The following is a 13633-nucleotide window of genomic DNA, read 5'->3' as shown; positions in this document are numbered from 1 at the left end:
AGATTGACATGAAACCTGAAATGCTTCATCATTCTTCATGATGTTATTAAAGGCAATGAAGTGGGAAAGTATCAGAGGTGAAGGCTATTCCCAACACTACTAAATCAGGGAGGGGTGTAACATCTGCATAAGGTGCCCTATTAAAAGACTTCGACAGACAGGTAGCAGGAAGATTTATCCTTACACTGTCTTTTGTGAGTCACTCAGGCATTTTATTCCACCTCCTTCTCTCTTTACGGACATTCTGCTGAACAAAAAGCCCTTTATCTGCCACCTGACCACAGCACAGAACATTGGTTGCGTTACTCTGTAGAGTTCCAGCCCTTGCTCTGGGTCAAAATTAGAGGGATCACTATTTTATCCATACTCAAAAGGAAGGGAGCAAGAGGTGGGTGCAGGATTATGTCATCCAGGAAGAATATGGGCACAATGCCCAAACATGCAGGGATGGGGTTAGGAAAGCCAAAAGTCACCTGGACATCAATCTGGCAAGAAACAACAAAGGGCAGCAAGAAGGGCTTCTCCAGATCCATGAGCAGCAGAAGGAAGACTAAGGAAAACGTAGATCTGTTGCTGACTGAGATGGGCTCCCCAGTGACAAAGAACACAGAAAAGGTCAAAGTGTATGTCTTCTCCTCAGTCTTTACTGGTAAGAATTTCATAGGTCCTGGGCTCCAGCAGAAAAGTCCAGCACCAGCTCTCAGGAAAAGTTCAGATTAGGGAACATTTGAATGAACTGGGCATAGACAAGTCCACAGCAAATTGCATACTTGAGTGCTGCAAGAGATGGTCAATGGAATTGTGAGGCCACCCTTGATGATCTCTGAAAGATCACAGCAAATTGGAGAGGTTCCTAAGAGCTAGAAGGAAGTAAATATCACTCCTATCTCCAGGAAGTGCAGTATGGAAGTTCTGGGGACCCACAGCCCAGTTAGCTCACCTGGGTCCTGGAAGCAAAGGTAATTGGAAGTAGTCAGCATGGATTTAATTAGAGAGGTGAAATCATGACTGATTGACACAACCCAGAGCAGCAGATGTTGTTTATCTCAGTGTCATTAAGGTCCTAGACATCATCTTCCATAATATCCTACTAGACTAGCTGATGAAGTATGGGCTGTATTAGTGGATAGTGAGTTGGACTGAAAACTGGATAAACAGATGGGTCTAGAGGGCTGTGGCTGGTGGCATGTAGTCCAGTTGGTGACAAGTTATAGCACTGGATAAAATCTTCATAAATCACCTAAATGATGAGATGGACCATACCCTCAGCAGGTTCATAATTGATATACAATGAAGAGTACCAATTGATGCTCCATAGGTCAATACTGAAACCAGTACTGTTTAATATCATGATTAATGGCCAGAATGATGGGATGAATGCATCCTGAGCAAGTCTGCAGATAAAACTGAGAGGAGCAGTGGGTAGACCAGATGGCTTTGCTGCCATACTGAGGGACCTGGAGGGGTGAATGAAATGAGATGAAAGAAATGTCCTGAATTTCAACAGGGGAAATACTAATTCCTGCATCCTAACAATCCAAGCACCAGGACATGCTGATATCTCACCAGCTAGAAAACAGCTCTGTACTGAATATCCTTGGGTTCCTGATAGAAATTGCTTTGTCCATTGAGTCTATCTCAAAATGTGGTAATTACTCAGTTTACTTTCATCTATCCCTCCTGAATTCCTTTTCTCTGTACACTCAACCATGTTTGTTTGCTTTTTTCTTACCATGTTTTTTTTTTTGTTTGTTTGTTTTTTGTTTTTTTTCTCCTTTTATTCATTTTCCCCTGGGAGTTGCTGCTTTCTGGATTCTCTGGCCCTTCTTTCCCTGCCAGCCTAGAACTAAGTGGGCTGCCAGCAGAGACAGACCAGAGGTGTTCTGGGGGAGAGACCACAGCCCCTAGTAGAACATCTCCTCACGGCTCTGCCTGAGCCCAGCTCCAGGCCTGAGGACAGCACAGCTTTCCTCATGCTTGTCCTATCATCTCTAAGAAGCTCTCCAACATTTCCTAATAACACGGTTGTTAAAATTGTCTCCCCCAAAAAACAAATCCTACCATGATCTAGAGGCTTTTATTCCACAGCCCAGCCTCTGTTCCCCAGACCCAGGACAGCACTAGCTGATGCTTAATGGTGATAGCTGCATGGATGAGAACCAGGAGTAAATTGAAGGCCCCCTTGAAAACAATGGAAACAGATGTTCATAAGGCTCACACTCCTCATCATTAACTTCAGAATGTAAATGCCTGCTAATTCCTTGTTTTATTGCACAGCCTCATGCTCAATGTCAGAGAGAACAATCCTGCAGGGATGCTCCATATATCAGCTCTGAAGGTCGTGGCAACATACCTAAACTGGAAAGGGGGAAGCAAGTGGGGGAAGGTGGCTGGAAACAAAAGGGTCTTCTGAGGGACTACATGAGAAAAAGAAACACAGGGTGTGACAGCAGGAAGAGGAAGGGGAGCCCTGTCTCAGCCAAACAGCACTAATGATATTCATTCTTCAGCTGGATTCCCAACTTCTTTGGGTGACCATTTCCAGAATCCTAGAACCATAGAATGGCTTGTGTTGGAAAGGAGCTCAAAGATCATCTAGTTCCAACTCCCTGATGTAGGCAGGTCTCTTGGTAAAAAAAAAAGCCAAGATATAACTTTCCTTGGGATGAAGCTTGCAAAAGATAATTCCATGAGTCCAACACGACTGTCGGGATCTGGGTCTGTCCTGGTGAACAAAGGATTTTTCCCATGTGTAGAGGGGAGATTTTTACTGCAAGCTTTACCAGTTCAGATGGCCACTGCACAGCAAGAAGGACTTGGTATTGTTCATGAAAGGAGGTGAAGTGGAAAATTCAGTCCTGAAAGATGCAGGATGTGCCACGAGTTCTTCAGACCACAGCATGGTAAAGCAGTCTACAGAGTCTTGGTGCACAGCAGGGAGCAATTTCAACACTGGATTTACAGTGCCAAGGTTTAACTATTGAGTCCTATTTCCATGCAAATAGATGTCTATGCACACATGTATGGTAAAACAGAGGCATGGAAGAGCAGAGCAGAGCTAGGACAGGGAGATGTGTGACATACGATTTATTGTGTTCTCTGTGAGACCACCAGTGTGTTCTCTTGATGTCTTAAGATTCGCTTAATAAGCACAGAAGACATGCATATTTATTCTAACCTTTAGCTGCGCATATGAAGTATAGGTCAAATGTATATTTGAAGACACCATGATCACAGTGGCATCTCTTGGATAACTGAGTAATAAAAAGGCACCTAAAAGTTTTCCACTTAAAAAGCCTCAATATATCACCATGGACACTTGTTGGCGCTTGAAATGTGACAGTTTAATAACTGTGAAGCAACTGGAAGTAATAATTGAGAACATGGACAACTAGAGTAATATTAATTATCTGTAACAAATACATCAAGTCAATATGTTGTTGTACCCATAATATTAGCTTCAGCTAGTACATTAAAAGGTCAGCAGGAAATGAGGGATGGGAGAACAACACATCTGATTAGTGAACGTGTGCTGTAGACAGTCACGAGTGAGGTATTCCAGCCCTCATCCCAATGTTTGTAAAAGCACAGGAGTATGTTATTGTAATCAATCACTTCCCATTCATGAATTCCAAGTCATACTCAACAAACACAAATCACCTGTGCTTGTACAAAGACTTTTTTGATTAGCAGCTAAGACCTAATCCTGAAAAAGGCCACAGGCACAGAGAGACTCCACAGCCGTGCCTACGATGGTGATAAAAATCTTGGCTGGGAACAAACCCCCATTATCCTTGAGGAATAAAAATGCACAGTAATCAGGCAAGGGAGACATCCAAAGTACAGTTAATTTTGGTGAAGCATATTGATCATTTTGCAGTAGTAATGAAGTGAGGCAATATTTAGAGGTCCCTGAGGGTATGCTAAACATGAAGGTTTTGCCCTGGTGCACTGATGTGATGCATTAGAGACAACATGGACAACACAGAGAAAACAGTCTACCATCAAGCAGTGATCTGTACCATGACCACATCCTGTAAGTGCAAGACTCTCATTAATATTCAAGTGTGCATGGCAAGAGACTGTAAAACAAACCTGTCAGATATCAAAGGGTAGTGACGAGACAGTCAGGCACACAAGGATTTAACCTCATTGAGACACCCCCAAACTTTTGGTGAGAGAAGGGGACTGCAGTATATTGAGCATGAAGCCAGCAAGAATTCATGCAAGATAAAACCCTGACACCAAAAGTGTGGGTATGCATGATTGCACTTCTGTCATATCTCAGCTCTCATGTACTAAATGCTTTGCTTGGTCTTTCTGAGATCATCTTATATGAAATAAATGCAGTCACAAATTGAGTATGATATTCAGATCATGGGATATACAGAGCAGCATCCCCTGTGTCAGGTGTGAGGAAGGATGGTGGTTTCATAGGGAATAAGGAGAGCCATAGAAGTGGCCATGGTAATAAGCAAATATCCTTCCTGAACTGCTAACACCAGACATTCAAGGGTGAATTATCCCCTCTAACCTTTCTGTTTATGGAGTCTTTCTCCTTTCCTGAAAGATGTAACGTGTAAGTTAAAAGACAGTTGAAGACAGAAGATAATTTCTCATATCCCTTATACAGGAATTATAATGCCTTTCAAAACAAAGGTTTTGTATTAACGATGGACACTCTATCTCCTGGCTAAAACTGGAGCTCTCCCTATTAAAATTGCCATGTCACACTGAGGCAATCTGTTCACCACCTTTTACCATTGCTTCAAGTAGAAGGTTTATCTGACTCATTAATATGAAGAGATTTTTGATCTTTTCTGTCTCTTTGGGATAAGCAGACAGCACTCATTTGCCTCAGATTCTGCCTTCCTGATGCCTGCTTACTGCAGATGTGTGACAGCTTTAATTTATGCCGCAACAGAACGGTGATGAAAAGCGCTGAATCTAAATCAGACTTTTGATGGAGCTTCCTTACCAGGAGAGGACGGAGTGCAGTAATTCATAAACACACGTATGTTCTCTCATAGACTCACAGCCACTGAATCTTGTGACATTATAAATGAAGACGCTTGGCTTTGTTATTTTTAATGCCAAAAATATCTTTGTTGGATGGCTAACTTTACTGTCATACGGGTCTCAGATTTCCCCTGGAGGGAACTTGCAATCTGTATTAACAACCCAGTGCAACAGAGAAGCCCATCTAACATTCTTATTAGCTCAGTACAAAGATTAATTAAGTAATAATCTCTTCCAAGCAGCTCCTCATCAGTGGTTAATAACATGTTTGTTAGTTAACTTCCTAAGGCTAGGCCTGAGATGGGGAATGTTTGAGTGAGCTGGTTTATCCCTTCAGCAATTCTTAAAGGCTTTATTGCTGATGTAAACTGTACTTCAGAATTTGTAGCAGGAGCACTGTTCATAAAGAGCTACCCACTGAAGGCAGCCATTTAACCACTGGGGCTCTGGGGCAACAGAAAGTCACATTTAAGGTAACTATGTCAATACCACAGCCTTTACAGTATTCTTCCTGAAGTACTTAATAATTGTATCTAAGACTTCCATTGTTCTTTTCTGTGTTTACCTGAAACAGCTTCCCATTGTGATAAATCACAGGATGGCTTGTGTTGGAAGGGACCTGAAAGCCCATCCTGTCCCAGCCCCCTGCCGTGGGCAGGGCTGACACTTCCATGAGTCCTTTCTCCAAGGGACAAAGGAGCCTGTATGAGCAGGCTCATACATCATGAGCTGGTCACACACTGCTCTGCTCACCATTTGACCAGGTCAAAACCTATGTACAATTTAATTTTCCTAAGTCTGGAAAATCTTCCCCAGCTCTCGATCAGTGGTGCGTGATGAATCACAAAGCGACTTGAGTCTTGCAGAAAGGGGAGGGGAAAACAACCCAGCAATTCAATTTTGTTCAGGTTTACATCGATTTCTCCTCCATCCCTTTACGGGACACAGTGCCAGAATGTATCATGGTAAAGTACACTGGGATGTCTTGAGGTCAAATATCTCATTCAGTGCTGCAGACCTCGTGCGTTCACATCAAGCCCACCGGCTCCGTTGAGGCACCCAGCTCTAAGCACACTTCCACTGTGTGCTCAGGCCTCGGGCAGGTGTCTGCCCACTTAGTGCTCCGTTCTGCAGCCAGATAGGATCAATCACCCACTGAAAACTGCAGCAAAACCCCAGAAAGGTGTGTCAGTAGCCATCAGGGGCAAAAGCCACAGGAACTCCTGCTGTTCCCTTTTTTTTTTAATACACAAATAAGTATGACAACGACTCAGTGCTTTTAGAGAAACACCAAATATTCAAAAACCCCAAAAGCAACACCTGATAAATCCTCCTCTGCTATTCTCTGCTGAAAACCAATTTCTACGGTTCAGAAGAAAGCGGGGAAGGGAAACATCTTTCCAGATACTGAATTTTATCACTTTGGGAGTGTATCAATTTAATCATGTCATTCTCTTCACACTTCATATTGGTTTAGATGGGTGAAAATTGGAGTTGAATCTCCCATCCATAACTGCAGTTGTTCCTTTCTATCCAGAAGTGCATGGCTGAGCTGAGGCTGGAACTGATATATGCCTGTTGCCAGATGGTAAAAATCCCCTCTGGTTCCAAATTTCTCCATCCTCTCACCTTATTCATTATCTATAGAGCAGATTTTATTGCAGGCTCCGCCGATTTTACGTAAAATCAGATCTTTTTATGCCACTATGGTGGATGAATGGTATTAAATTGTTTGTGCTGTGAAGGTGCTGAAATAGGACTCAGCTCCAGTGTTGCCTATAAGCAGACCTTGGGGCCGTCCAATGCTGCTGTGATGCTTCCATCACTGCAGTGATGCCACTGGGGCAGTGCTTCAGGAAAATGCTTGTGTGAAAGACATAGGAATCCATGCACTTACCTGGGTCAGAGGAACCATTTATGTTAAGACGTCATCAGGCAGTGCTCCCTGTCTTTTATGTGTAGCTGTGAAGGCACTGTGAACAAGATCAAATGATGGGATTGAAGGACGCATCACACACCGCTTTGAGGCCACTGATGAATGGATGAGTCCATCTTCATAATTTGTGAGCCAAAAAAGAGGGTGAGATTGTAGCAATAAAAATGTAAATTACAGGAATGAGCAGAGCTAACAGATTACGCTATCATTCCACAGCAGACAGTGGAGGAGTCACAGTTGCCCATTTATCTACTGACAGTTCATGCATCAGATGAGATGTGCAAAGGGGCATCATGCTTTGGGGGAAGCAGAGGACAGAAGGGGTCCTCACCAGACAGCTGAAAGGGGACATTCAGAAGCCATCAGGTATGTACACACAGCCATCTCATAAGCTGGTCCACGTGGTTTTCAGTTTACTCGGGGTACAGCTCTATGTGAGCACAGCGTGTTCAGGCCTCCTGAAAGCTTGTGAAGTTTCTGCAGCGTCCCACAGCCCTGAGTTTGAAGCTCAGTGAGGTAATGCAAGGAAAGGGATTTCTGTTTCATTGCTCATCTGCCAGCCTTTAAATTCAATGAATGCAGTTCTGCCACACAGAGCAAGAAAAAACGTCTCTCCCCTTCTGGACCACTGTTTCATACATTTTAATCATTATCCGCTATTACTCCTCTCTCTTCTCAAGTCCCAAGAATTTTAATAACCTTGGAATTAAATCTTCCAATTTCTCACTTGTTTTGCAGTTAGGCTTTCTTGAACTTATCCATACAGCCCATTCTACCTCAGTATACCACACGTATTCTTCTACGTCTGACTTTTTGCATGTCTTTTTTATACCAGCTCGAGGTTTTCTGTCAACTGCAAGTTTCCTTCTGGCAGACGCTGCAAACAGGGCAGACTAAAGCCTGGAAGTTGGGTAAATCTCCTTCTGCAGCATCAGTTTGCACAACTTGATGTTGACCAGCAGAGGGACTCGAGAAGAGCCAAATCAGTGCACCACATGGAGCTCTTCGTGTCATTTTCTGATTTTGTTTTGCTAACTTCCCCTTCTTCCCTCTTAGTCAGCGCCTTCCCAGAATTGCAGATGTCCTGGGAGGCCACCTGCTGGGAGCTGGCTGGACTGAGACTTGATTGTTTACTCCTCAGATTTACCTTCTGTTTCCCACTTACTCCCTCTTAAATTACACGATTTCTTAATCCTTCACTCGCTACAGCTGATTTTTTTCAAGTAAGCTTATGCAAGGCATTCCCAAAGCTCTTTGGTGAGCACGGAGGAGGCATGCTTGTCTAAGAGAGCAGCAACCACAGGCTTCATGCTGATACAAAGCATCTTTTTTGGCTGAGTCTATGACAGTTGGATCAGATGACCTTAGAGGTCTTTTCCAACCTCAATGATTCTATGCAGATTCCTTGGGCATTTCCAGCATCCATTTTTAAGGCACACACAGGCAGCTTAGGTTCCCCTGGTCTTTTGCTGACACTCTTGTTTTTTTCTCCCCATGTCACTTGCCCAGTTCTCACAGAACCACAGCTTGCCTGAGCGTGCACAGCATCTCTGGGTCCATCCAGTCCAACTCCTGCTCAAGGGACACCCAGAGCATGGTGCCCTAGAAGACAGAAATCCTATTCCATGCTTCTCTTCACGTTCAGGGATCCGTGTCTCTGAACCCAGCTTCTGAAAGCACAGATGAGCAGAGCAGGACAGGTGAGAAGTCACAGGGACTACATGCAGTATTAAAAAGATTCATCTTTGATGTGTTGGATGCCCCACACCTGGAGACACCCTCTAGTTCACAAGCTGCACATTTGCCATCTACCCAAGCCTTTCATACCTTATCAGACATTGAAGATCTGGCAGTGCGTTGCGTTGTGCTTCAGCAGTTTGCTCTAGTACATCCTGCAGCACTTCAGTCTTTCAACTTCATTACTAAGGAAAAATCACTTTGTGGTTGCTGCATCCCTGACAGTGAAAGCTGGTATTGAGAAATCACACTTCCCCAGAACACAGTTTTCCCTCTTTGATTGCCTAGTGATAGGACAGAAGCAATTAAATGGCCTTTCTATTTTAATGGAGGCAAATGTTCAAATTCAGTTTGGCTTAAGAAATCCCTTGCAACTTGACACTTGGCTGCACTGCTTTCCTATTGGTTTTAAGGCTCAGTTTGGTCCTCTACTGGCATTATTACACTAGTACCTTTGTCACTCTCAAATTGTTTCCTGACAATGCATCCAAAAAAAGTCCTCTTCCCCACTGCTCACAAAACGTTTGTGTGCCTTCCTCTTAGTTTTAAGGTGGTATCAGTAAACACCATCTTATCTTTACAAATCCACTTTAAAAGCACACACTGACTGGTGATGCAGAACAGAAAGTTGGCAGCAAGTGCTCCAGTGGCAGCTCCAGCCCTCCTCCCTGCTGGTTGTCCCTACTGCACAGAGAGGAGACCATGACTGGGTAAAGGCAGTTCAAACAAACCTACAGAGTACTGTCTGTACTCCAGCACTACCTTTACATGATACAGATGGCCCACTGTCAACATCTGCATCTCACTCCATCAGCTGAAAATAGCCTGAAAGTAGGAACTGAGATAACAGACGTTGACAGTGCCAGGGAACAGAGGACACAGCCCTGTTTGTGCCCTGAGGCGCAGCTGCAAGAGATGGGCACGGTGCTTCCCCTGTGACAGCCTGACCCATCCCACCAGCTCCCACAGCAGCTTGTTTTTCTGCCTCTCCTCACTCCAGTCTGTGCCTCAGGGATGCTAATGCATCACCCAGCTAGGCAGAGCATGGGCTCAGCAGGAAGAGCTGCCATCTCTACCTGAGTATGGCAACTGCTTTGGAATTGCTGCCACAGCTTAGGAGTAGCAACAGGAGCTTCTCCAGTTTCAGACCTTGAGCTGGAGCACCCAAGGACACATGTGCATCCCTCTCTTCGCATTGCTCCAGGTTACAGGCTCCTGCAAACCACTGCTGGAGCCTTGCAAAAGGAAATCTGGACTACAAGCCTTCCATCTATTCCCTTTCTGCATAAAATCAAGCCAAGAGAGAACTGAGTGCATACATCCACCTTGACAGTTTTACAGGAAAAGTGTTTAAAGCAAGCACAATGTAATTAAATACCAAACAGTGAATCTAGTTTGTGTACTGCAGTCTTAAGACAGGGCCATTTCTTGCTATCAAACATTTTTATGTCTTTTAGAGAAGGAGATTAAAACAGGCCTTAACGTAATTGGAAGCAATGATCTAATACTTCCAGCTTAAAGGCAGCATTAGCACAGCTATAAAATAGGTGAGAATGCATTTAAATACTGAATAGGTTTGTTAACTCTCGCTCAGTTTAAGCTACTAGTATGTTTAAGAACATACGTATGTTTTAAGAATACAGAACATCTATTGTGACATTAAAAAAATAACAGCCAAGTCCTTTAAAGGTTTACAGCAAGAGAAAAACTTAGGAAGATTAAGATTTCCCTAGATGACTTAGTTTAACATAAATAAAAAAATGGTAGAAACATCTCACATCTTTTCTATTCAAGTATCAGTGTGTGGGCACTTCTAAAAAAATAAATTAAATCCTCACATTTTCTTTGATAACAATTATTTGAATGCAGAATAGTAACATTTCACTGAAGGCTTATGTACAGGGCATTATAGGAAAGCTATGTAGGTAAGAAAACTTGTCACTAACATTATAATAAGCGACTCTGAACTGAACTGGAATTTATACTCATGCCTCTGCTCAAAGCCAACACAACTGTCAGTAAGCACAAGACAGATGCCAGAAAAGCCCACCACATGAACTGTGCAGTCAACATCCCATATTATCATGCACAAAAAAGGATAATGAACCAGTACCAACCAACTGCCAGTCCAGTGGCTCACAACTCATTCTTAACCCTTGTGAAATTGCTCCCTTAAAATTATTTCTTCTTACGTAACCTGACCTGCTTTGCCCAAATCCAGGTTCACACCAGACTGCTGGAATAAGGAAAAGGACTTGGAAAGAAAAGGTAGACAGACACCCAGTAAGCAAATCACTTCAGAAATTCCAGACATGCACGAAAGGCAAGGGGGTTGAGAAACCCATTCCTAATAAGGCAAAGATACACACAAAGCTTTTTTCAGTTTATTATCAGGCAATGTTATAAACTGCTAAAACCAAACATCTTCACATTATTACACCTGATGCACCATAAAACAGGTTTTTGTTAGTGTAAGATTCATATTACAAAACCTGCAGAGAACTTCACACAGAAGTCTTCACTTTTTACCACATTTATTAACATCCAAAATCACAAATTCTTTTCTGTGTACAAATGGAGTCTTTTCTTCCGTCTTCTAGAGCTGCTTTCCAACCAACCAGTTCTAAACATCAGTACCAACACCAGTAGTGGGATATCAGCTACAAGGAGCCACTGTTGTCATTTGCTTAAGACACACACACTTCCTGCTGGATAGCTGGTTGGGGAATTTTACTGTCTTCTGCCTTTTCCTGCCCAGGAACTTGGCACACAGTCTTGCGCTTGAATAACCGTAGACTCAGCCGTAACAAGTCACTGTCCATTGCTGCAGGATTTGTGTAAGTTTGTTTTGTAGCACCCTGTTGAAATTGAAAAAATAAAAACAGAAAATAGTTGCTTTTAACATGCACGCTGAGAAACGAACCTGAAGTACGCTCTGTGCTTGTAAGTTTACTCATACATATTCATAAGAAATACTTGGAGAACTAAAGACGTTTCTATTAGCATACAAGATCACAAAACCTACCACAGGGTCAGAAAGGGATATTTCTTTTTCAAATTACCTAGGTTCTTTTAATTTGGATGAACAGAATCTAATAATTCATATAAAAGAACATGGACTGTCAAGCAGGAAAATAATTCAATGACTGTCTTTGAAATTGTATTTTAACCAATTATTTTCAATCCTCATCCTCCAAATACAGAAAGTATCTCTTTGGAATTTAAATGTCAAAGTAAGAAACAATTTAAGTTCCCAACTTAAATTAATCTCATGGCATTATTAAAACACAAACACCCTATAACTTTTCAATAAAAGTCTATTCTATTATTTAAAGGACTAAGTCTGTTCCAGAACAACAAACAGCTACTAGCAAAACTCCCTCCCTAGAGAAATGTTTTGCACAGTAGTGTCTACTTCCACATTTTAACCAAGCTCTGTAAACAAATCACTTGCCTTTTCATTCTTCATGAGCTGCTTACGAATTGCAGAATCCCTTCTAAAACACAAAGCTTTACAGCAAGGACCCAGATTGCTGAGAAGACCTGCTCTCTCCTCTTTTCGTAGAAGTGCAGCCATGTTCAAGGCTCCCAGTTCATGTTCAAAGAGGTTTTCTGCATCTACAAAGAATTGGCATTTGCAGAGATCAACAAATACACAGTATTTTGGACTGGTAATATACAATGTTATAAATTTACTGGAGTTAAAAACAATCCTGCAGGAGATTTAACAACTACCTTGAAGATATGCTGTTGATATTTCTGCCTTCTAAAAAATACCCAGCTGGTACTGCAATTTGTAGTAAAGAAAAAAAAAATAAAAGGAATAAATCTTTCACTAACTAGTTACAGGTTAAGTGTAGGTGCACTTGTATGTAGCTTCAGCACTGGAAAGAGGTATTGGTACAGCAATCACTGAGAAGCCTAAAAAATAAGTGACAGCTCTGGGGCAGAAGAGAGTATAGCAGTCATGGTCAGAAACAATTGAAGAAAGGTGTTTTCTGCTAGTATTTATCAGAAGGTGGGAAAAGTTTCACCTCCCTGCAAAGCACAGGATGATTGCACCATCAACCACCATCAACACAGGGTTTCAATGGCTATGTAAAAATGAAATATGGCTATGTATAGTACTTGATTTATAAACAGCAGCTGAATCTGGAGAACAAGTCAACAGATACTAATGAACTGCACCCTACTTTAGGTCTACCTAAAGTATCTGCCAGTAGTACTCAAAGAGCCAACACTAGTTCTTACTACAGAGAACAAGTGCAGCTAGAACAACCAAGGTATCAACCAAAGCTGCTTTTCCAGATGGCTCCTGAGGCATATCTTCTGTACTATATCTTTTCTGCAAAACGTTGGCAAAGACATAAAGAGCACAAAAGGTTGGACTGCAGTGTATTTATTTTATATATCTTTCACGATAAATAGGAAGATATTAAATAATTAAATATTCAAAGTTCTACCTGTAGTAGTCTAATGCAATCTTTTCTATACAGCAAAACGTTGTATTCAGCTGAGAATCCTGGCAGGAGAAAATGCACATGCTTGAAAGCACACTGGCAGTTTTACATGTGGTAACTTTGATGAGCATGAGACTGCACACACCAAAGGGAAAGTAATGGAGATACTTGAATCTTTCTTTCTAGAGCAAAGACTCCTGCATCTGAGTACACTCAAAACAATGCAGAGAAAGTGCTAGACACATCTACTATCACTGCTTTCCTGAGCGTTATCTCTAGAGATGCATGCAAGGACTGCTGACATGGTTTCAGGTAGTATTGTAAATAACCAGGTGAATTCTGCACTGCAGTTCCCATTGCAAGGAATCCCTGACAAGAGCTGTTGAAGTATACAGCAAAATTAAAGCTCACAGAGAAAACGACATTGTTCCTACTTTTAATATATCAGACTGTTAGCAAGCTCAGGAAGAGACAATAGTGT

At 42.2% G+C, this 13633-nt stretch overlaps 1 protein-coding gene across 6 annotated transcripts in view; it reads right to left on the bottom strand.

The window, feature by feature from the left end:
- Positions 1 to 11054: 11054 nt before the first annotated feature.
- ZC3H13 (zinc finger CCCH-type containing 13) overlaps positions 11055 to 13633 on the bottom strand; it is a 47358-nt gene continuing 44779 nt past the window's right edge. For 5 of the 6 annotated variants that reach the window (XM_065743912.1, XM_065743915.1, XM_065743914.1 and 2 more), the window contains one exon: positions 12102 to 12310. In XM_065743912.1, coding sequence (XP_065599984.1) covers positions 12117 to 12310 — 194 coding nt within the window. In that variant the 3' untranslated portion in view covers positions 12102 to 12116. Of the gene's footprint in view, positions 11551 to 12101; positions 12311 to 13633 lie in introns of those variants that run through there. The other variant, XM_065743918.1, reaches the window with a different exon arrangement.

This window comes from Cyrtonyx montezumae, unplaced genomic scaffold (genome assembly GCF_038088225.1).
Source record: "Cyrtonyx montezumae isolate F1298 unplaced genomic scaffold, pur_monq_1.0 scaffold_3, whole genome shotgun sequence".
Lineage (NCBI taxonomy): Eukaryota > Metazoa > Chordata > Aves > Galliformes > Odontophoridae > Cyrtonyx > Cyrtonyx montezumae.
The sequence above is the reverse complement of the archived record's forward strand: the minus strand, read 5'-3'. Positions and strand labels throughout refer to the sequence as shown.